This window comes from Talpa occidentalis, unplaced genomic scaffold (assembly GCF_014898055.3).
Source record: "Talpa occidentalis isolate TD23 unplaced genomic scaffold, MPIMG_talOcc4v2.1 talOcc4.8, whole genome shotgun sequence".
Taxonomy (NCBI): Eukaryota; Metazoa; Chordata; class Mammalia; order Eulipotyphla; family Talpidae; genus Talpa; species Talpa occidentalis.
In genome coordinates, this window is record NW_023605194.1 from 76,665,608 (window position 1) to 76,689,266 (window position 23,659).

At 42.8% G+C, this 23,659-nt stretch overlaps 1 protein-coding gene across 1 annotated transcript in view; it reads right to left on the reverse strand.

Annotated features, from left to right (window-relative positions):
* Positions 1–376: 376 nt before the first annotated feature.
* IPO9 (importin 9) overlaps positions 377–23,659 on the reverse strand; it is a 47,529-nt gene continuing 24,246 nt past the window's right edge. The window contains exons 13-24 of the mRNA XM_037497850.2: positions 20,666–20,805; positions 16,306–16,465; positions 11,045–11,271; positions 9,310–9,458; positions 8,763–8,891; positions 7,763–8,038; positions 7,357–7,523; positions 6,681–6,814; positions 5,923–6,045; positions 5,343–5,444; positions 5,050–5,126; positions 377–4,638 (exon numbers count right to left, since the gene is read on the reverse strand). Of these exons, the coding sequence (XP_037353747.1) occupies positions 4,528–4,638; positions 5,050–5,126; positions 5,343–5,444; positions 5,923–6,045; positions 6,681–6,814; positions 7,357–7,523; positions 7,763–8,038; positions 8,763–8,891; positions 9,310–9,458; positions 11,045–11,271; positions 16,306–16,465; positions 20,666–20,805 (1,795 nt within the window). The 3' untranslated portion in view covers positions 377–4,527. The remainder of the gene's footprint in view (positions 4,639–5,049; positions 5,127–5,342; positions 5,445–5,922; positions 6,046–6,680; positions 6,815–7,356; positions 7,524–7,762; positions 8,039–8,762; positions 8,892–9,309; positions 9,459–11,044; positions 11,272–16,305; positions 16,466–20,665; positions 20,806–23,659) is intronic.

Below are 23,659 nucleotides of genomic sequence, written 5' to 3' on the forward strand. Positions count from 1 at the left end.
TTCCACGAGAGGAGACTACCAATTCCACGGCCAGGTCTGCTGGGGCACTGCCTTCAATGGGGACGAACATGGCAATTCATCCCACAGCTGCCATTTTAGAAATGGCATCAGGGGCCTCCCCGGTGGCGCAGCGGTTGAGTGCTGGGTTGTGAAGCTGCCCGCAGCCTCTGTGGCGCTGGTTCGTTCCCCGGCTGCTCCCCGGCCACCAGAGGGTCCCACATGGTGCGCAGGCCTCTCCTGCTCCCCTCAGCAGTGTACTTCGGTCCTTATGCCTGCTCTGCTCCCTGCTCTGGCGCTGGTGAATTCTCTCACCCTCCCGCGCTTCTGACTGTACCTAGTTCTTGTATAAATAATTCTTAAAAAAAAAAAAAAAAAAGAAATGGCATCAGGTCCCGTTGACGCTCCCTTGCCAGCTCGTCACTGACCTCTCTTCTGCTCCATCCCTAGTTGCCACCTTAGCCAGGCTGTCACTGCTGCTGCCAGGCTGATGGTTTCATCGCCACTTCTACACAGGTTTCAGGTCGCCCTCTGGTCACTTCTGGATCAACACCAGAATGCTTTCTAAAATGTAAACTTATGTCACTTCTCTGCTTACAATCTTGGGGGTGATTCCCCACTTTTTGGAGGCCTTTAAGGGACCTTTACTATCTGGCCCTCACTTTCAGTTTATTTCTAATCAAGATCCCTATGATCCATAAATTCCAAAACTTTTATTAATCTGCTTTAGGATCTGAAAATACAATTCCATCCTAATGATCCCTTTTTAAGCTTTTCTCGGGAATGTTCTACCCCACACTTTATGCACAGGGAGGCAAGAGAGAACTGGCAAAAGCACAATCTGTTTGGACTGGAATCACACACGTGCTGTGTGACCTTTGGCAGGCAGGAAATGTTTAATATCTGTGCTTTGATTCTATCACTTTGTACATGAGGTAAACAAAATTAGGTATTTTTTTAAGGTATTGTGCTGTAAATGAAATAAATGGCTTTTAATACATATTTCTGAAACCGTTATTGTTGTGAGCCACCTTGTAAGTACTAGTTCAAGGGTCAGCTTCTCCACGCACTCTTACCTAACTTCTTCCCCTATTACCACTGACCATACCCTTATTTGGGGAGTAGGGACTGAACCCAGTACTTATTCTCTCATAGCATTCCCCACATTTTTGGCATTATTTATTCCTGACCACCTACCAGACCACCTCCTCGAGGGAAAGGGCCAGATCTTTCCCGCATCTAGCAGGTGCTTGGCATGTAACAGAAGTTTAACATTTGCTGAAACAGAATAGAAACAAAATAGAAAAGTTGGCTTTTGGTTTATTCTCTACTTATTGGTCGTAGGTCTGCTTGGCTGGGGTGTGAAGTATAGCATCTTTCACGGTATGCTTTTATTTTCCACAGCAGTATCTTGTTTTCCCTGAGTCTTCTCAGCTCCATGCTCCTCTCCCTTGACAGTTTAGGTTCTCTCCATGGTCTTCCTCCTGCTCCATCTGTCAGGAGCATCCTGGATGAGCACAATGGAACAGCATTCTAGGATGGCAACAGCAGGCACAGGAACCTGAGATGATCTTACACGTTACTTGGGACCATGTGTGTCTCCAACCCCAGCCCGGGGCTACAATGGAGCTTTTAAAAGACCTTTCCAGTTCCTGATAGCACGAACACTCCAGACACAGAACACTTTATAGTCTATAATCCTCAACTTTTTTTTTCAAGAGTACATGTCAATCCACATTGAAACAACTTTCCATTTAGTTTTTGCCCTTCTTTATAGCTTGTAGAATTATCATCCTTCCCAGGGATTTCCTGTTCTCTAAAAAAAATGTCATAGCATCTCTTCCTTAGTGAGTACTACTTTCATACATGGCTTCAAGTTTTCTTTTTAGAATGAGTAAGGCATAGGAACAACACAACCCTTATCTGTCAAACAAAGTAACAAAGGAGAGGCCAGGGGCCCTGAGGTGCATCATAAATCGCCCCACAATGGGTGAATCTGTGGTCTAATGGTGGCCAGTTACCAGCTTCTCTATCTCCTTCATGTTCTAATCTTCCTGTGTCCAGATTTGATCTAGACTGTTAACACACTAGACCAAGAAGCCAGTTTGGCATCCCTTGTTAAGTTGTAACGAGTACCTATTAAACACAGTGATGATGTTTGTATCTGCTTGAGTCATTTCTTGGCTCACACTCATAATGGGAAACTTTACCTCTGTTTCTGTCTTCTAATATTCTTCTATCTTTTCCTTTCTCTTGACTAAGAGCTCAACAAACTCCTGGGAAACCCCGTGGTACCCTAGTTGCTATTTACTATGGTCAGGAGACCTGGAGTATCTTAAGAGTAGCCAAGTGCTTACTAGTCCCTAACTTGCCTCATCTTGAATTTCAACTCCTAACTGATGAGCCTGCCCTTGTCAAACTGAAGCTAGTTCTATGACCCAAAAGAGACAAAATAAGAGCTGGCTCCACAGCTTTTCTTCCCGTAGACAGTGGATGTAATTTCCCTCAACTCTCCTCAACATAATTGGGAATATCCACTGTGTACCTGCTGGAAAGGTTCAGAGGGGTGATGGGTGTGAAAATGTTCTGCCAACATGAAGAAATGCCTGCACCAGGGGGCCTATGACCCCCTGCTCTCATGCATAGCAGTTATGGTCAGGGGGCATGGCAATCCCTAAAGTGATTTTGGGACCCTTTCCTTCAGAACTCATGTTCTCCTGAGGCAGAAGACCCAGCAAGAAAGCAGGAGGAGAATTCTTGCCAAAGGGCCATTTTTGGCACTTGATACGGGCTATTTTCCTAATTAGCTCAGCAAGAGCCCACATCACACCTATCTCTGTGCGGGATCCCCAAGTCTTCCCAAACTCACTGGTTCAATGCTGCCGGGCATGAGGCCACTCTCTGTGCCAAAATTAAGGGCTGGTTTGGTCTTACAGAACCTTTAGCACTGAATCCAACTGGCACTGCTTTGAGATCAACTATGGCGTCTCTAAGGCTCAGGCTGTGGTTTTCCTGAGCACTGACTGGCTAGGGCTGCCATCATTTCCCCAGTATTAGTGACTCTCCCAACTCATGGGGCACAGGCAGTATTAGCTTTAGAACCTGGCTGGCAGCAGACACACTGTGAACACACACGCCCTCAGGCTTTTCAAAGATAGTAACTTTAACAGACGTCCCACCCGACTCAGTCCCGACTCAGTCGTGGGAGTTGCACACCAAGAACACCTAGTGGCAGGAAGAGTAAATGCCATGCCAGGGGCCCTCTCCTTGGGAATGAGGTTTAAATTCACTTATATTCAATTTCCTGTTTCTGAGCCCGCCAACGTAAAGAACTGTTCTGTACTTATTTAAAATGAGGCACCAGATTGGGCACTAACTACCAAGAAAAAGGGAAAGCTGGGCTTTACCTTTCTGCCCTGGATTTCTTATCCTCACTCTTTGAACCCACAGCAGACTAAATTTCCTAATTAAGGGAACTCCCTTAAAAATACTTGAACAAAAAATACTTGAACAATGCCAGTTTTCTAAGATTCACTTCAAGTTAGGTAAGCTAAAATGCCAGGGTGTCAAAATGGGGTCCACCCAACCCCTATGTCCTTATTTTTACTTTCCTTCTAAAGGGGAAAAAAAGGCAGATCTGCTGAGACCTTACACCATGCGAACTAAATTCATTTGTAAAGATTACTTTACTCTCCTAGAAAAATACACATTGCAAATCTGAGGGCTACAACTTAACCACTTTAGAGGATTCCTGAGGGAGAAGGGGTACACCTTTGAATATCAGACTGTGTGGGAGGGGCATATTAAATATAGGTGGGTCAGGGAGACTTTAAAAAAATCTGTTTTTCCCATTTCTTTTCCCTAAAAGAGGAAAAACAAATTGCCATCTGGCTTACTTTGTGTTTGTATACACAGAGATAGTTTGGGGGAGGGGCTGTCATGCAACTAGGCAAAAACAAGACGAGACCTCTGGCAGGGGCCTCAGTGTTGTAGGAGGGAGGTGGCCACTGGGGGCTCTGAACACAGCTACGTTCTTTCCTACCCAGAACCAGAGCACCTGTGCTGGAGAGCAGGAAACATACTTTCCTCTCAAGGGTGTCCTTATCTGCACACACCTGATGTCCTATGGAGCAGACAGGTCTGGTATAGGATCTGAGTGGTCATGCCTTCCTATGTTCCTGCAGTGGGGCAAAATAATCCATGAACACATAATCCTTCTGGGCAATGATGTTTCTGGACTACCCAGCAGAGGACTCTGGGAGCAGAGGTAGGGGCACATTTGGGGAGAAAAAAGGTTCTAGAGTCGGGATATCTTCATGGGGGCTTCGAGAAATGTCCTTTGTTCCAGCATTCCTAAATGACAGCACTGGTGAGCCTGATCTGAATCGTTATTGGTGTCACTCAGCCAAGGCCCAGGGCCAAGAGTCAGGAGGCCACTCTAGGTTGAGAAAGCACATCTCAGAGCCAGCAGAGCTGCAGAAGTTTGTGGCTGGGCTAGGAGAAGGAGCACATGTGGAAAGGCTCTGCTCTTTAGATGCCAATAGTCTGCAGAACCCGCCTCTCGTTTTCATTAAGGTGGCCTGAGAACATCATGTAGCAGGGCTGCTGAGCGAACTGGCAGAGGAAGTCCGTGAGATATGCCTGGGAGAAGAGAAAGAGTGGCATTACCTAGGACCCCAGGGTCACCCACCTACAGTGGTACAGGAAACAGTGGCTTTTAGACAAACGCCAGTATCCTGAAGGATGGTTTTCTCATTCTTGGATATAGTTAAGGTTCAATCCAGAGATTAAATTCCATAGGGAAATGAAAGTTCCCCAAGAATATATATCCCATTCTGAGGCCCTTTACACTCTGGCTTCATCATTAGCTGGGTTACAACACTTATATAATATAGTAAGGTGCAAAGTTGCAGCCCACTAGAGCCCTTGACCACTCAGCAAACAGGCTCTCTGTGGCTCCAGGATGAGCAATGAACGGGATTGAGCCCATATTCCTGTTTCTGTAGCTTCAGACATTGTCACTTGCAAGACATCTTCTCTGGACACCCTCACCTGCAGATCAATCTGGTAGAGAGGATCCTTCAGGGCATCAGGGTCATCTTCCTCATCGTCCTCGTAGTAATCCTCCTCTGTTAGACACAGCCAACACAGGGAGGGGTCAGGGCAGGGGCCCCTGGTTAGCCCAGGCAGTGAGGTGTCACCACATGGCTGAAGCTGAAGGGTTTTTAAAGTCCAAGAAATGTGCCTTGTGGACCCACCTCTCCCCTTCTGGGGCACCCCATTCTTGGTGGCAGTGTGCAAGGAAAAAGTGTCTAACATGGGTGTCCTCTTCTCAAATTGCTTACCATATTTACTTGTAGCAAGAATGTCAGACAAGAGCTGACCAGCCAAACCATCCTCTTCCTCGTCTTCCTCTTCTTGGTCCTCCCACATATCATTGGAGTCATCTACTTGGAGATGAGAAGAAGATGTTGCACACGCATGCATTCTCCCTCCCCAAGTGCAAACAGGCCAGACTGGAAGGCTGCAAGGGTTTCTGCAACATGGCCTGTAGTGCCCAGTGGGGGAGAACTAGGGATGACCAAACCCTCCCAGAAGTTTGAATGGAAGAACCAAGAGTGTTCTGTGGGGAGATAAAAGACTGAGAAGCTCCTGAGAAAAACTAAACTAAATCAGGAAGAGCTAAAGCAGCTAGCCTCCCGGCTGCCTCCCATCCCAAATTCTGTCAGATTTCATAAAGCCAACCTGAAAACCAGCTCTTTAGGTGCTTAGCAGTGCCAGCCAGAGCAGGTAAGTGTATGGCATTTTCTTTTCTTTTCTTTTTTTTTTTAAAAAGATCAATGGCATAATAAACCAAGCTAGTAATTTGAGAATCTGTAATTTAATCTGCCAGGCAAAGTCTCCTGGGAGAAGGGCCTGGTGCACCTTGACTCCATTCTGCGGGGGTAGCCTGGCGAGCGGCATTGGCCTCCATGACATTGGAGAGCTCATTGATGATCAGCTTTAGGATCTTGACCAGAAGAGGAATGTTGGTCCAGCGCTCAGGGTCTGCGGAGGAAAGGCAAGGCTTCAAGTCAGGTTGTCACTGGGCTCACCCTCATCTTCCTGCAGTGCCGCTCACCATCCCTCAGGTTTTTCACCATCCCAGACCATATCCAGCCACCAAAGAATGATTTAAAGTTAAATAACTTCATTCTGCTTATTGTTAAGAGTTCAGATTAGGAGAGATGAGAGAGTTCAGGAATTAAAGGAGGTAGGTTTTCGCCAGTAATAAAGCTCAAAAACCAAGAGCTCTACACAGCACAGCACTTGAGTCCCCATGACGTGCAATCTGAGAGGCATGGGTGATTATACACAGACCGTTACAGACAGCAGCCCTACACTCACTACCTACAACTCACTGAAGCCAAAGGCCAAAGGCAACCCAGTAACCAAAACATGCTACAAATGGTTATTAAAGACCCAAAATGGAGCTGGAAGCTGAGACTAGTTTTCATCAATATTGAGCAAGAGGAAGGAAGCATATGTTCTGAGTCAATGTTTACCTACAGCTTTCTGCTGCTTCTTATCACAGCCATCACTACAATGATGCTTTAGCAAGGCAGATGACAGCACAGCCCTGCCTCTCACCCAGGTACCCTTAGTTCCCAAGGAGAGGCTGACGGGGCAGCAGTATCACCCACTTTTGGCGGACTTGGAGCGGGTGCGGATGCCCTCGTCCACGCTGTAGATCTCCTCCCCCTTCACACGGATGTCCTGTAGCCGCTTATCATCCGCGTTGATGCCATGTTGCAGCAGCTTACACAGCGCCACGGAGCTGGCGAGAAAGAGCCAAAATGGCTCCATCAGTTACCCGTGCAGAGTTCACTCCAAACAAATAAGCAATTATGTCCTAAGACTCTTCAATGGTGACAATTCTGTCCACGACTAATTGGGAGAGTTAAGAGTTCAGCTGACATTGGGATCCGTGTTCATGAAAGTGGCTTCAAAGAGCTCCGATGGAGGGGTAGGCAAGCAGCACAATGGCACCCACATGGGAAGGGGCAATGAAAGCAGTAAGAACCACCGGGACAAAAATCCAGGAAAGAAAGCTTGTCTTAGAAGGAACAGGTTTGCAAAACCACTGGGCTGGGCGAAGTCTGTGGCAGTAGAGGACCTCTAGTCAGCAGAGGTCAAAAATAAATGGTCCGCCTGGGAAACTGAAAGTGGCAGCTATTTAAGTATGCAGATTAGCAATAAAGAAACAGAGGGAAAGGACTGCAAAGGACAGTTTGATATGTCAAACAAAAATCAATGAAGGAAGCCAGGGAAAGGAGAAAGGTAAGAAGCTGGATGCCAAGAAGAAAGATGAAGTCCTACCTGACTTTGCCTTCATATTGTCCATAGAAAAGATGCTGTCGGCTTGTCCACTCAGCCATCACGAACTCCAGAGCGGGTTTGCCGGTGGGCCCTGGGAGGCTGCACAAGAACTCCAAGAGGGGCTCCAGCTGGGTGTGCACCAGATGCGCGAACACCATGATCAGAGACTAAGAGGTAACAAGGACATCTGCTTCAGAGAAACGAGTTGTAGAGACGAGGGAACTGGACAGGCCAGTCAAGAAACAGGAAAATTTGGAGATTTTCCATTAACATTTCTTGGCACACAATAGATACATTTTACTTGACTGCTCTACTAGGACAGAAGAGAGAATAAAAGAACTTAGGAGCAAGACAGTGATTTCCGTATCACCAGGGGTAGAATGGCCCTGCCACCATATCCTCTCACCTGCATGACACTGAGGGTCTCTGCCTGCTGCATCTTACTGAGGATGGCACGAAGAATCTGGTCCAGGTTCTCCCCCAGTTCCCGCCCTGCCTTGGAGATGAGGGTGGAGACGAGGCGGCCCACAAAGGCTGCAGTGAACTCTGAGGTGCGAGGGTCCAGGAGCTGGCTCACCACTTGCATCACGTACCATAGCCCATTGTGGCCCTGCTCGTCATGCCACTGTGCTACCTGCTCCAGCGTCACCGACACATAGGCCCGCAGGCACTCTCCACCATTCTGGGGAGACAGGAGTGGCAGGTGACATTAGTGACTAGGGGACAGTGGCCAGGAGGCTTTCTATTGGTATGGGTACATGTTACTCTTAGAGGGCTTTGTCTCATAAAAGTAGTGAGCCCACTGGGTTAGCGCTGGCTTGCACATGGTGTCACAATCCCTGGTGACTAGTTACCTTGTCAGTTAAGTCCAAAATGCATATTTTTGATTTACAAAGGACAAACAATGGCCACATAAATAGTTTTAATCATAAATATCTATTCCGGATAGCAATCCTGGATATTCTAGTACCTACCAAGTAGGTACTGGAAAATACATCTAAGATTTAGGAGTACCTGCTGGTACTGCAAGTCTTTATAGGAATAAAGACAGTCCTCTACAAACCACCATTTGCCTAGAGATTTCCAAAGGCCTATTACTTTGCTGACCTTATTAACCATAAGACACATCCAGGAAAGCTTTCTTATGGTCCCAAGACTCTATGTCTGAAATCGCTTCTATCACAGCAATACCCAGATGAGAATGGGGAGGATGCCTGGCATTTACACTCTTTAAAATGTACCCCAAAGCTGCTTTTTGTAGTCTAACCCTTCCCGGGTCCTTTGGGTAGACACGGTTTTGAAACCTACATCTCAGAAGCATGAAACTGTCAACTTCTTCAGCCTACAACTACAAGCCCACGGCGGGGAGTTTTTGTCCCTTTTCTAGCCCCCACGGCCCCAAGTACCTGCATGGTGGCGTTGTCATCTGTATGAAGGGTGCACTGTGCCACAGCAGGGAAAGCCTGGCAGATGAGGAGCTGGGAGAGGGGAGGCTTTGTGTTCCGCACCACTGTGGTCAGGATATCAATGGCTGTCTGAAGAAGAGAAGAACAGAGTCAGAACTGCTTAAGGTGGGCGGGAGAGGCGTACCTAACCAAGATCTGACTGGGCAGACACGATAGCAACTCAGAGAAAAACCATTAATGAAAGGCAAGTTTCTGAAAGAGGAGTAATTAGATCGTAAACAGAGCTTTTGGCCTCCTCAGATAGCTACGGCTTGACTAGCCATGGAGGTAGGCAGTGTATGGCAGGTGATAAGGTAGCTGGGTGACATACTTAGTGGTGCTATGTAATGATGGCACTCTGTCCAACTCACTCAGGGCATCTCTGGCATCATCCACTGTCCAAACAGGCAGAACAACCCAGTAAGATCATCCCATCTCTAATGTTAATAGTTTCCCATCAGCTGCAGTACAGGTACATACACACCCCTCCCCCATTTCTGCCTCTTACCGCACAGAGCCCGGCAGGGATCTTGTCTGCTGGGGCCTGCATTATGCTGACTAGAGTGGGAATCAGCCTCATCTGCATTGGGCCCTGACAGGCTTCGATCTGGGAGAGCTCCTTGAAGATGTCCTGAGCCAGCGAAGCGACGACAGGATCTGAAGTGGGTAAGGCAACACGAATGCCCTGCTGAGGGTCTGTATGTGCTTCCAAGTTAGGGACTGTTGTTGGACCCTAACCTAAGACAGTTCCTTCTGTTTTGATTTCATATCACATACCCAAGACAGACTGAGGTCACATGAATAATCTGAAAGAACAGCAGACACTGAATCTCTAAGAGGCACAATATGCAGTTTCCTTAAGGCAAGGACTAGTCAGTAATAGCTACGCCTAAAATAATACTTGGCTCTTTTTCTGGGGCAAATCTTTTAAAGTTTTCATTCTTGTGAAATCTGGACTGATTGTAAAACCAAAAGCTTAGGGGGGAAAAAAAGGCAAATGATACTTTGTTAAGACAAGAGAGTTTAAAAAATTGCCCCCAGGTTCTTACATGTTGGGGTGATCTCCTAGGGAGTGATCGCGATGGACATAAAGAACTGCCAAAGCCATTTCCAGGGTAAGGTAAAAGCTTGAGAAAGCAGAGCCTTATGAAGAAACAGAACTTTAGACTGACCTACTTACCCTATGTAAGAAAAACATCCTCCTCTATCTAGCATGAAAAAAAATGCAGTGTGTAATGTACCAAGAAGTTTTAAAAGATTCCTGCAGCATTTTTTCTAACAGAAAAAAAAGGCAACAATCTAGATGTCCATTAAAAGAATGGGTAAATACTCATGACACAGCCATTCTATGGACTACTATATATAATGGTTGAAAAGAAGAAACAGACAAGATTGCAATATGGCAAGTTCCTCGGGAGAATTTTTAAGCAGAAAAAAAAAAGTTTAATATATTGTCTAACCAACCCCTACCTCTATACATCCTTTTGAATCTCAGTATTGGAGCTCCCTCTTTCAAAACAAACAGCTTCAATATTTTTTCTGATAATAAACTATTAAGAATACACATACACCACAGAACTTAAAATGCAGAAGAGAATTAAAAAATTCTACCACCAATGCCATTTTGATGTCTTTCCTCGGGCTTTTTTCTATATACAAATCTATATATGCTTCCTTTTCTAAAACAAATCCAAAACTTGGGATTATAATCTATGCACTTTTTGGGAATTGTCTTCATTTACTATAATGTGAGCATTTTTTTCATGACTTTAAATATTTCTTTTGAAGTTTCATTTTTTAATGGCTACAAAGTATTTCATCTTATGGATATATCGAATTTTATTATTTCCAAACTTCTGCTATTGTAAAAACACACTCACAAAATACCTTTGTTCGTAAACCCCTGTGTGTATCTCTTTCTTCAATATCATTATTTTCTAAATTATAGTTCTAGGTTTTTTTCTTTTAGGAAGTTCTTGATTTAGCTGCTCAACTTCCTACTTTATCATCAAAGTTATGATTTATATCTCCTGTTAGTCTTTTAGTCACTACTTTTTGCCAGTTTTTTATTAGGAAATAAGTTTTAGGAATAGGTATTCTTTTAATGCCATAGCACAACTCTACTCTTTACTAACTGAAAAGTCACTTTCTTCATGATGCTTCAGATCATCAGACTTAGGGAAACTTGCATCAGCCACCACCTTTTCCGTGGTGCCCTCGTCGCATCCTCCCGGGTGGCATACCGTTACTGTACTTTAGGAAAATGGCGATGGTGAAGGGGCAGATTTTGCTTTCCATGTTTGCCGTGAATTCTGGGTCTACTGTACAAACGATGCACAAGGTCTCCATCACCAGGTTGAGAACCTCTGAGCTGAACTGGGCCGCTAGGTGAATCAAGCCGTCCAGGATGCTGGGGAGGAATGGCTGGAGCACGTGGGTGCTCTCAGAGACTTTCAGTTGATCACAGTAACTAGAGAGAGACACAGAGAGAGAAGACAGAATCACTCACAAGCGGATCCCGCAATCTGTGGTTTTCCCATTAATATCACATGGCAGCAGTTTTATTTTTAAAGGCTTTATGAAGTTACTTATAGAGTTGGTTTTTTACATCTTCCTGTGGCCACTTCTACATTTTTCTAATTTATTTCCGCTTTGGCCTTTGCAATTTCCTTCAAAATTTCTTTCATTATCTCCCCCTTTCCCCTTCTGAAGCAAATTCTAGTCATATCATTATATCTAAATGATCAATGTATGATGGTAAATACCTTGATTCCTCAGATTTCTAAAATTGTGATATATATTCCCATATTTTACAAATAGTGTTTTAAACATCTTCAACACAATTATTTAAAAGGAGACTATTTATTAGCTTCCACGATATAAAACTTTCATCTGAGTTTTTTTGCATCCTAAAATGAAATTAATTTACTTAAACATTCTGTGTGCACTTATAAATTGGTGTACTATTTGTACAGTTTAACATTTTTTTATTACCTTATTCACCTCTTCATTTCTACTCCCTTAGTCATCTCTTCATTTTATCACAAAATATTTACTGGGTGCTGCTTTTCATGTCCAATGGCATATGATAAATATATTGCCTAGACAAGTCTTTACTTTCATTTAACTTCAAAGTGGCAGTAAGTTAAATGTCAATAGAAACACTGTATCTGTATGTTAAAAGAAACTAGTACAGACACAAGAAGCTCAATAGGTATCCAAAAAATGATTTTTCTTAACTAGCTCCCCAGAAAGACACTTTTCAAGAAGACTACAGCTGATGTAGTCAGAGACTTGAGCATCACTTCAAAACTTTTCTCTTCATATCATATGGGGTCTTAGATGCCAAGTTAAGAATATGGATTTGATTTTGGAAGTCAGGGTATCTCCAACATTTTTCACAAATTATTTCTAACACTTCATTTTTCTAATTATAAATGGAAGATGAACTTGTGAACAAACTATTTTTACTCTTAATTCAATTTTTCAGCTTTAGAGGTATAACTGCCTTACAGAAAATTATACATTTAAAATGCACATTGTGGTGATTTGATATTATACACATTATAAAAGAATTACCCACCCCATCTAGTTTATTAGCACACCTGTCACCTCACATACTTATCTTTTATGGAGGTAGGGTGTGGTGGGGATATTTAAATTGTATTCTCTTAGCAAATTTCAACTATATAATACAACTATATATACAAATAAAATATAAAATTCAACTATGTAATATATTTATCAACTACAGTCATCATGATTTACATTAGATCCTCAGATCTTATTCATCTCATAGATGAGCGTGTTGTACTCTTTTACCAACCTCTTCCTATTTTCCCCACCTGGCAGCAACTATTTTTCAAATTAAATCTTTTTAGCACAAAGCCCTGACGCTCCATCCATGTTGTCACAAATGGCAGGGTTTCCTTCTTTCTCAGTTGAATTAATACCGAATTGCACACACTTATGCACCATATCTTCTTAACCCATTCATTCACTGATGGACATGCAGGTTGTTTACCATATATTGGTTACTGTGAATCATGCTACAATGAACTTGGGAGTACAGAGGCTCTGTTTTTGCCAATACCTTGTTTTCATTTCCTTTGGATATACAGGCATTTCCTGTATTCCCCCTTTAAAAGTTTGTGTTCTGCCACTTTGATTTTATGAATGACCCACATTAGTACTGTTTTCACTAACCAAAAGAAACCCAAAGAGGATTTTTATTTTTACAACAAAAAAGTGAAAATAGCAATCAGTGTTTGCTTTGCAGTGAGATGTTCCAGATGCAGCATACATTCCAAACAGCAAGAAGGGCACCCCAAGTGCCTTCCCCAGGAATCACATAGGCTGAGTACTTATATCACTTCTGCTTTTACTACGTTAGGATTGAGTATTGATTTTATAGGCTATTTTGGGGTCTGGGAATGCTAAGAAATGTTCTCATACAAATTAATGGTAATTACTTCTTTGCTTTTTGCCATTTCAGCTTATAAAAGGTTTCACAGAAATACTTTCAGATGTTAGGGAACACCTATATACACAAAGGTGGGGCTACTAGATCAGTCTATCATTTCTAACAGATTTTTTGTGGAGTCTAGGATTTTCTATGTATAAGATCATATAATCTGCAGGGAGAGACAATTTTACTTCTCCCTATCAATTTTTATTTCTCTTATCCCCCTAATTGCTCTGGGTAGGACTTCCAGTACTAAGGTGAATAAAAGTGGTGGGAATGGACACTTTTGTTCTGTTCTTAGAAGAAAATTTTTCAGTCTTTTATTGCTGAGCATAGTGTTAGCTATTGGTTTTTTATATACACCTTTCATTATGTTGTGGTATATTCCTTCTACACTTTATTAGCTTTTTTTTTAATCATGAAAAGATACTGAATTTTGTTAAAAGCTTTTTCAGCATCTATTGAGATCAAATGATTTTTACCTTTCATTCTATTAATGTGGTATGTCATATTTATTGGTGTACATATGTTGATCGATACTTGCATTCCCAGGGGTAAATCAATCGTGGTATGTGATCCGTTTAATGCGCTGTTGAATTTCGTTTGCTAGTATTTTTTTGAGTATTTTTGCATCTATTCATCAGGAATACTGGCCTAAAGTTCTTGACTGGCTGTGGTATCAGGATGAATGTTGTCTTGTAAAATTAGGTTGGGAATGTCACCCCCTCCCCAACCCAATTTTTTGTAAGGTCTGATAAGGATTGGTGTTAATATTTCTTTAAATGTTTGGTAGGCTTTGCCAGCAAAGCCATCTTGTCTTTGGCTTTTCTTTTTTCTTTTTTTAAAAAAGATTTATTTATTTATGCATACAAGAGCTGGGGTCAGGCCAGAGATGCGGGGGGTGAGAGGATTCACCAGAGACAGAGCAGGCAACAGAACAGGCAGACTGACCGAAGTACACTGCTGAGGGGAGCAGCTGGTGAGACAGGAGAGGTCTGCTGCACCATGTGGGTTGCTCCCGGCTGGCCGGGGATTGAACTCGTGCTGCAGAGGCTGTGGATTACTTCATGGTGTGGTGCTTAACACCTTGTGCTACCAGGAAGACCCTTGGCTTTTCTTTTATAGGATTTTGTGCTGACTGATTCTTTTTACTTGCGTTGGTCTGTTCAGATTTTCCATTTCATCTTGATTCAGTCTTGTTAGGTTCTATGTTTCTAGAATTGATCCTAATTTGTTGACATATAATCGTTCATAGTAGTTTCTTACAAGCCTTCGTATTTCTGTGGTATGAGCTGTAATGTCTCCTCTTTCATTTCTGATATTTGAGTTCTCTCTTTTCCCCTTATATCTTATATCTTTATCAATTTGGTTATCTCTTCAAAAACCAACTCTTAGTTTGTTGATCCTTTTTACTGTTTTCCTGGTTTCTAACTTTGTTCTATTTGTATTGATAGTTCCTGAGATGTAAAGTTGGATTGTTTGTTTGAGATCTTTCTTTTTGCTTAATCTATATGTTTAGTTCTATAAACTTCCTTCTTAGAAATAATTCTGTTGCATCCTGTTGGGTTTTAGTATGTTTGTTTCCATTTTTGTTTTTTCAAGATTTTTTTTTAAATTTCTCTTTAGACCCACTGGTTGTTCAGGAGTGTTGTTTAATTTCTATATATTTATGAATTTTCTATTATTGTGTTCCTGCTCCTTTTGTGGTATCATGTTTCCTTGACTTTTTTTCATGTTAATGTTTCTTCCTTGCATTGTTGTCTTCACATTTGAAGTAGCAGCCACCTCCTCTAATCTTTACTGCCTGACCTCTTCCAAGTGTCAAGTCCCAGACTTGTACTCCAACTGTTTGCTGAACTATCTGCCAGACTCCTGAACTTCCACACAGGCTCTCTCACTGTGGGTGACTATCTCTATCAGTGTTCTCCAGGGCCTCCTGGATCACAGTTGAGAGGGCTGGAGTTGGTTCATGCACTACATTAGGGTCCAAAGCTGGGACAAAATCCTGTATTCCTATCACCTATCACACAGGTGGGTGAGACTACTCTTGGGTCTTTTGGCATATGATGCTGCTGACAGAACCCAAGTCAAACAGGGCTGTCATGAAGTCACTCAGGGTATAGAGCTGTGTCAGGAACGATAGCCAGGAGTATGGTCAGCAAGTAGCTGCTGGGGTGTTAGCCTGTTTGCTCAATACAGTGCTCCTAGTTCTTAGACTGCATGGGGGTTGGGAGAGTGGGAATGTTCACAATCTCCTGTCTGGGTCTCCTATTTCTTATAAAAGCATTTTTGTACACAAATGGATACCAAGTTTATATTTGTTGAGTGAGGGATGTGAGCCAGTGATGTCTTATTTGGCCATCTTGCTAACATCACTCCCTCTCAATGTTTTGTAAAAACACACAGAATAACACATGGCATCTTAATCTCTGCTTCAAAAGGTAAGACAGTGCAGAGAGGTAGAAGATGAATTTTAGGAGTTTTAGGATTAAATCAAGATCCTTAAGTTTAGTCTTTAAAGTATTCCTTAAAACAATGTTCCTCCTATTCTGGGTAGGAATATAAATAAACTGTTCCCTTATTCACTAATACACTAGCTGTGGAAAAGAGAAGGAAAACTGGGAAAAGCAGTGTTTCTAGGTCATACTAGCCCAGGTTTGGTTTCTAATATAGAGGTAATCAATCAACAGAATGACCAGAGCTCTAATCCTGCTTTTATAGCTTTTCACTATGTAAACCTCCATTACCCTAAAACACCCTATGTTACTTTCCTTGTGGATCCTCAGAGTTGGCCTAGACCATTTAGAGCTGGAATAATTTTAAAGGGATTGGGAAGCAAAAAGCAACAGAATATCACTGCCACTCACAGAAATCACATTCCTGGTCTGGGTTCTTTCCTTGTCTATTCAACATTCATTCTGCAGATCATCATCAGAAGTTTCCAAGCAACATAATCCTTTGGACACTACTGTTTGGGGGCATCTACTCTGAGCAATTTTTTTAAAAATGGTTCTTATATTCCTAAGGTTGCATACTTACCCCCATATGGCTCTCACGGCAGAAATTCGAACTGAAGGGGGTTGTGTCTCATGAAGACCACTAACTGTTGCTTGTAGGAACTGTTGGATCAGTTCAGGGGACATAGCAACAGTGAATCGACTGGCAGCCCAAAGTGCCCGGCCCAAGAGGAAAGGAGACACTGGGAGAAAGAAAAAGCAATTAGAGGCTGGACAATAAAAGTTCCTGTTACCTGCCCTTCTTCCTTCCCACCTTCATTCCTCACTGTCACAATAACTTAATATTATATAAATGTGTGCATGTACGTGCACACGCGCATGTGTGTGCATAAAATTTAACTGAGAGGAAAACATAATTTTGCAAGATAAAAGTAAATATGTGACCTATGGTACAGAACCATTTTCCCAGATTAACTGTTATTTGCAAAATAGATTTGAATATTCTTAGACTTAAAAGACTTAACAATCCCATTCCCATCCCTACTTTTCATTATTCCTTACTTTATTATTCTTTAGTCTGCTAAATGTCTTCATTGTTAGTTTCTCCCTTCTCATGAACCATTATTGGAACATTATAATTACAGTTTGGTCATTTCTTTATTTAAAATTTGTCAGTGAATGAACTTCACAGCCCACCACTTAGAGGCCACATGAATTAGCCCCTAAAGGCCCCTAAATCAGTGACTTTAGCATTACCTATGACTTTCCCTTATGCCTTCCAAACTCAAGCATACAACAACTCTTGCCCAGAACTCACATCTTATATTACCATCCCTTGCTTTATTTATATTGTAAGTTAACACACTACCCCCGCTCCTTGCACTACCTAAGTGATCTTTGGGTTGAAGTAATCCTAACCACTTCTGTGTCACTATCATCCTTTTAGTTTTCTTCCATGTGATTAATTTTGCTTAATATTCCATTCACTGGTATAAGAACTATTACCCCTTGCCTACTATAAGCTGCTTGAGGGCAGAGACCATACTTATTCAGCCTGTGATAAAGCTTAACTTAAGTTACTGCACAATAAGTGTTTAGTTGATGGGAACTGCCGAACAGAACATAACTATGACAGTCAAGTAATGACATACTAGTTTATATAATGCAGAACAGCAGCTTTGTTTTCTTTAACTAAGGTAACACTGGTTTACAACTCTGTACATGATTTAGGGGGATAGGCTCACACCTCCTCAGATATTTGTCACCATACTACCCTCACTATCAGAGTTCTTTAGCCTAGATCATTGGGCGCCCCCATCTCCATCCAGTAACCTCAATTTTGTAGTTATTTTCTAGGGTTTGTTTTGGTTAGTATGGTCCAAGGACTCTGGGGAGTCCCAAAGGTGAAAACTACTTTCATTGTCATACCAATACAGATATTAGCTGTCTTTTTCACACTCATCCTTTCTTGAGTGCATAGGGAGTTTTCTAGAGGTTACAGCATGGGCAACACCATGGTTCTGACTGCTAGTGTAATATATGCTTGCATTCATTGTATTTTAAAAATAAAATTCACGGGCCTCCCTGTTGGCGCAGCAGTTGAACACTGGGCTGCGAAGCTGCCCGTAGCCTCTGCAGCGCCGGTTTGATCCTCGGCTGCCAGGCGAGGGTCCCACATGGCTCCCACATGGCGCGCAGACCTTTCCTGCCCCCTGCTGCTCCCTTCAGCAGTGTACTTTGTCAGTCTGCCTGATCTGCTCCCTGCTCTGGCTCTGATGAATTCTCTCACCCTCCCATGCTTCTCACTGTACTCAGTGCTTGTATAAATAAATAAATAAATAAATAAATACAATTCGCAAAGACACAAATTCTTAATTGCTCTTTCTTTCTTTCTTTCTTTTTTTTTTTTTGTGGGACCCTCACCGGCGGCCGGGAATGAACTGGCACAGCAGAGGGCAGCCTCGCAGCCCAGCACTCAACCGCTGCGCCACCAGGGGAGGCCCTACAAATTCTTAATTTCTAATGTATTAAATACTGGTACATAAAACTCACAGAAAAGTATCTTTAGGATCCCTGACAATGTTCAAGGGTAAGACCAAAAAGTATGAAAACAGATGGAATAGAATAGCTTTTAGCTATAAGCAGGATAATAAGAGCTACTATGTATTAAACCCTTTTCCAGACTAAATATTAAATATTCTCAAATCTCCATGAATTTTTGAAGATTCTTTGCTAGGGCAAATTCCTTAAGAAATATGTTAATGGTTTTGAGAATTCTGAACACTTTCCTTCAATGTGTAATTTTGGAATGCCAATTACATGCAAGGCAGTGTGGGATACAAAGATATATAGACTTGATATCTACTCTCCAAGGCCTTACCATTCTAGTAGGAGAAAGAAAACATACTAATCAATTACAGTACAATGTAGAAGTGCAGAGGGAAAAGGATATTCCTAAGTGATCTGAACTCTGGATGCTCAACCCTCTTAATTCTATGATTCAGAGAACGGAAGTGAAGGAGTGAAATATTCTATAACAGGTTACCTATTTAATCACAGACTAGAATGTTTTCAAATGGCCTAAACTGCTTCCTGGACAATCTTATGAGGGAGAGACAAGTCAATATCTTCAGAATGGAGCAAACAATGGCAAATATCCATGACTTAAGTACTTCAGGAAGCAAGGACAAAATAGGAATCAAAGACCATTTTGTCCTGAGGTGTGAATAAGGTAGAGTCTGGGCAGAAGCAATGTGGCAGAAAATGTCAGAGACAATAATGATTCTTAGCTACTGCTCTGCATTGCTGGAGAAATCAGTAAAAAAATATGATAAAGCCTTTTTTTTTTAAAAAATAAGGTGAGCAATTAACATGAACATAAGCGTGGAACATTTTAATTATGTAGAGACTGGCTAAGAATGAGTCTGAGAAAAATGACAGGAAATAGGAAGAATGAGACTGAAAAAGATTGCCAGAGGGTATTCTGGTTTACTGGGAGCAGAATGAAGGTAACAGTCTCAAGGTAGAGTGACCGAATTTGCATTTCATTCAAATGCCAAAAACAGTGAAGAATGAGATCCCTGACTCGGGAGGAAACATGAATGGCAGGGAAGAATTATGAACTAGGTAACGTTAGTCTTTTTTTTTTTCTAAGATCGACTTATTTATGCATATAAGAGGTACGGGGGCGGGGGAGTGGGGAGGAGAGGATTCACCAGAGACCGAGTGGGGAACAGAGCAGGCAGATCGACTGAAATACACTGCTGCAGGGAGCAGCGGGTGAGACAGGAGAGGTCTGCAGTGCCATGTGGGTCACCTCCCTGGTCAGGGATCAAACTGGTGCTGCAGTGGCTGCGGACAGCTTCATAGTGCAGTGACTTAACCCCGTGTGCTACCAGGAAGGTACAATATTAGTCTTTTAATTGGTGAAAACTGAGTCAACAACTCTAGGCTATTTCAGAGGTTCAGATGAGCCAAGTTCCAGGATGACAAGAATTTTCACCAAAGGACACATGAACACTAAGCTTACTTATCGGTGATGTTGTGATTTACAGGATATATGTATTTGCTCATTCAGATGAGCAACATGTATTTTCCTACATATTTGGTCTATAGTTTCTTGTCTCTTAGTCCCCACCCCTGCCAAGTCTTGGAGCTTCCTAAGTGTTGCAAGTATTAAAGGCACCTCTGATGTTAATGAAGATAATTTAGAAAACACCAGAGGATAGAGGCTGGCAGTCAGGAAAACCAACATGAACAGAGGTGGGAACTTCCCTCCTATGAGGGAAGAGGGGCTAGAGATTGAGTTCAACTGCCAACAGACAATAAGTTAATCATTTAGGCCTATGGAATGCAGCCTCCATAAAAGCCCAAAAGATTGTGAAGGGGGCACAGCGCATCAAAGAGCTTCCTAGTTGCAAACATGTAAAGATATGTGGGAGAAAGGTGCATGTGGAGAGGGCATGGAAGCTCCACGTGTCTTGCCCTGCATATCTCTTCCAACTGGCAGATGATTCTTACTCTTTAGCATCCTTTGTAACAAACTGATGATCTAGTGAATCACTGGGTTTCCTAAATTCTGTGTGCCATTTTAGCAAATTTATTGTACCTAAGAAGTGTACCTCTGATTTACAGCCAGTTGGTCAGAAGCACAGAGAATATCTGGGCTTGGGACAGATGCCTGAAGTTGGAGGAGGGAGTCATGGAAACCACAAATTTGTAACTGCTTTGTGACAAGCATATAATGTGGAGGGTGGTCCTGGAAGACAGAGACCTTAACCCCGTGGTGTCCAAAAATTGCTTAATGCTGTGAAGTGGACTCCCACAGCTCTATTTGAAATTGAGTCCGGGAACCTACATTACACTATCTAAGCAAACAATATAACCAGATTGATGACAGGTCTAAAGATCTTCCAGAATCCTGGCACTGTGTTGAAACATACCTGAGAGGTTGAGGTCTGCCAGGATGACATTGGTCAGGAACCCATGCATGTCAAAATGGACCCTGCCATTTTTCACACTGTCGGTGATTATGGACTTCACTGAGCCGAGGGCAAGCATGCATGCCTCATGGATCTTCCACCTGCAGAAGGGACCCCGAAATCTGGTAAAATAAACTATACAGCAAAAAGAGAAATATCTGAGGGAAGAGTGAACAAAGGGCAATCTTGTACAATCTGACCCAAAAAGGCTATTTTATCTTCCCTTTCAATCTAAACCTATAGCTAAAACCAATGAAGTTGAATAATTGTTTTCTAATTAAAAACAAAGGAAAATAGAACTATTGCAGCCACCACACCCCGTGAACGGGAGCTGAGGCGAACCCTGCAGGATCCGCCGCGGCGGTGAGCGAACGGCTCCGGGCGCCATTAGAGAAGAACAAAGACCCCGGGAGACGCGCACACAGCCCGGGCTGCCGGTAAGCTGGCGTGGAAACGCGGCGCGCTCGGGGAGCTTGAAAAGCAAGTGCAGACCTGGATCGCGGCTGCCCAGGTCCCCGCGCCTGCGACCTAGGCTTGCAGGGAGACGACCTAGGCTTGCGGGGAGACGCGCGGAGGTCCTCACTGAGGTGAAGGTCCCTCCCTGAGTGAGCAGGAACCAGGCACCCGGGCACGGGAGCGGTGCAAAAGGCGCCATTCCCGCGCCACTGAACTGGGCTACAGCCCGCGTCCTGGAACTGAGGGCTTTGAACTGAGACCCGGGGCACGAAAATTCGGGGCGTGGGTTCTCCACGACGGTGGGGCACAAGGCAGACACAGCACCCCAAAGCTGTTGAGGTGTACCCTACCATTCCCGCTCTGTTCCCTGTCCCACGGGGTGGGGGGGACGAAAAACAGCCCCCCAAGGACAATAGGAGAGATCTCTGGCGCCACCTAGTGACCAGGAAAAAAAAAGTCACTAACACCCCATAGAACAGGAAATTTCTTAAGACTGCTTGAAAAGGGCAGAAGGCTTCTGCAGTGGCCAGCCGGGAAGTTATTCCACGCCAGGCCCCTTCCGACCAGCAGTCTGAGCCCACAGAGGGAGCAGGCACCCACGTCCGGGGCAGACCGGGGGCGCAGAAGAGTGTGCCTGAAACCGGAGGCGCAGGGACTGCATCCCACTTCGCCATTTGAGAACAGGGACATTTCTTCAGTAAAAACTGCCTAAAACCAGCAGAAAGCTCCCCCAGAAGACAGAGATGGCTCCTGGAAGAGCCAGAGGGGAGCGGAGAAGTTCACCCAAGATGTCAGTCAGTCCGAGCAACACAGTGTCCCAACGCATACGACAAATTAGAAAACAGACAGTAGGGAGTAGAAGAACCACACGCAACCTAAAAACTCCTCAGGAAAGAAGCACACCACAAAAAGAAAACCACTCCCCAGATTGCAACGACAGCAACTTGGAAGAACTTCTGAGCCTTCCAGAAAGAGAATTTAAAATTGCCATGATTAAAAAAGTGATAGATCAGAAGAAGGAAATTGAGTCCCTAAAGAGGGAAGTAAGAGAAATGCAGGAGATCAAAGAATTAATGGAGGAACTAAAGAACTCTGGGAAAAGCAATGAAAGCAGAATAGATGAAATGGAAGAACGAATAAGTAATCTTGAAGACACAGAAATAAAAAGAACCAAAACAGAAAAGGAAAGAGAAGTACGAAGGAAAAAGAATGAAGAAAGACTTCGGGAACTATCTGACTCCATGAGGAAAGGAAATATAAGAGTTATAGGAATTCCAGAAGGAGAGGAGAGAGATGTAGGAACAGAGAAAATATTCATGGATATAATTGAAGAGAACTTCCCAAATGAGAAGAAGGAGCTGAAAATTGATATACAAGAAGCAAGAAGAACACCAAACTTCCACGACGAAAGGAAAAACACAGCAAGACACATAATAGTAAAGCTCCCAAGAATCCAGGACAAGGAAAAAATAATGAAGCTGACAAGAGGGAAGAAACAGATAACATTCAAAGGAAAACCAATCAGGCTGACATCAGACTTCTCTGAAGAAACACTACGGGCAAGGAGAGAGTGGAGGGACATAGTCAACAGACTCCAAGAAAACAGATGCCAACCAAGAATACTCTATCCCGCAAAGCTCTCTTTCCTCCATGAAGAAAGAATATGGACCTTCCCAGACAAAGAGAAACTCCGGAATTTCATTGCGACTAAACCCCCACTCCAAAAAATATTACAAGGAATCCTAAAGCCAGAACCTCAGAGGGACGAATAACAACGAAAGAAGACCAAAAAAAAAAAAGTTATTAAAAGAATAAATAAATAAAATCAAAGGAAAGACAAACATAATGGCAAATACAGATGCTAACATATCAATATTAACTCTAAATGTAAATGGACTAAACTCTTCAATAAAAAGACACAGAGTTGCAGCCTGGATTAAGAAACAAAACCCAACCTTTTGCTGTCTCCAGGAAACACATTTAGCTACAAAAGATAAAAATAGGCTCAAAGTCAAAGGATGGAAAACAATCCTACAAGCAAATGGGCCAAAAAAGAAAGCAGGAACAGCTATACTTATATCAGATAAAACAGACTTCAAACTCAAAAAAATAAAAAGAGACCCCAATGGTCACTACATTATGATTAAGGGGACAATACTTCAAGAAGAAATAACACTCATTAACATATACTCACCAAACGAAAGAGCACCAAAATATATCAGACAACTGTTGTCCTCTCTGAAAACAGACATCAGAGAAAACACATATGTAGTGGGAGACTTCAACACACCACTATCAACAATGGATAGATCAACAAGACAAAAAATAAGTAAAGAAACTAAAGCTCTAAATAAGGACCTAGAGCATTTGGGCTTAACAGACATCTATAGAACACTAAACCCAAAAAAAACGGAGTACACATTTTTCTCAAGCGCACATGGATCATTCTCCAGGATCGATCACATACTGGGGCACAAGACAAACATCAACAGATACACC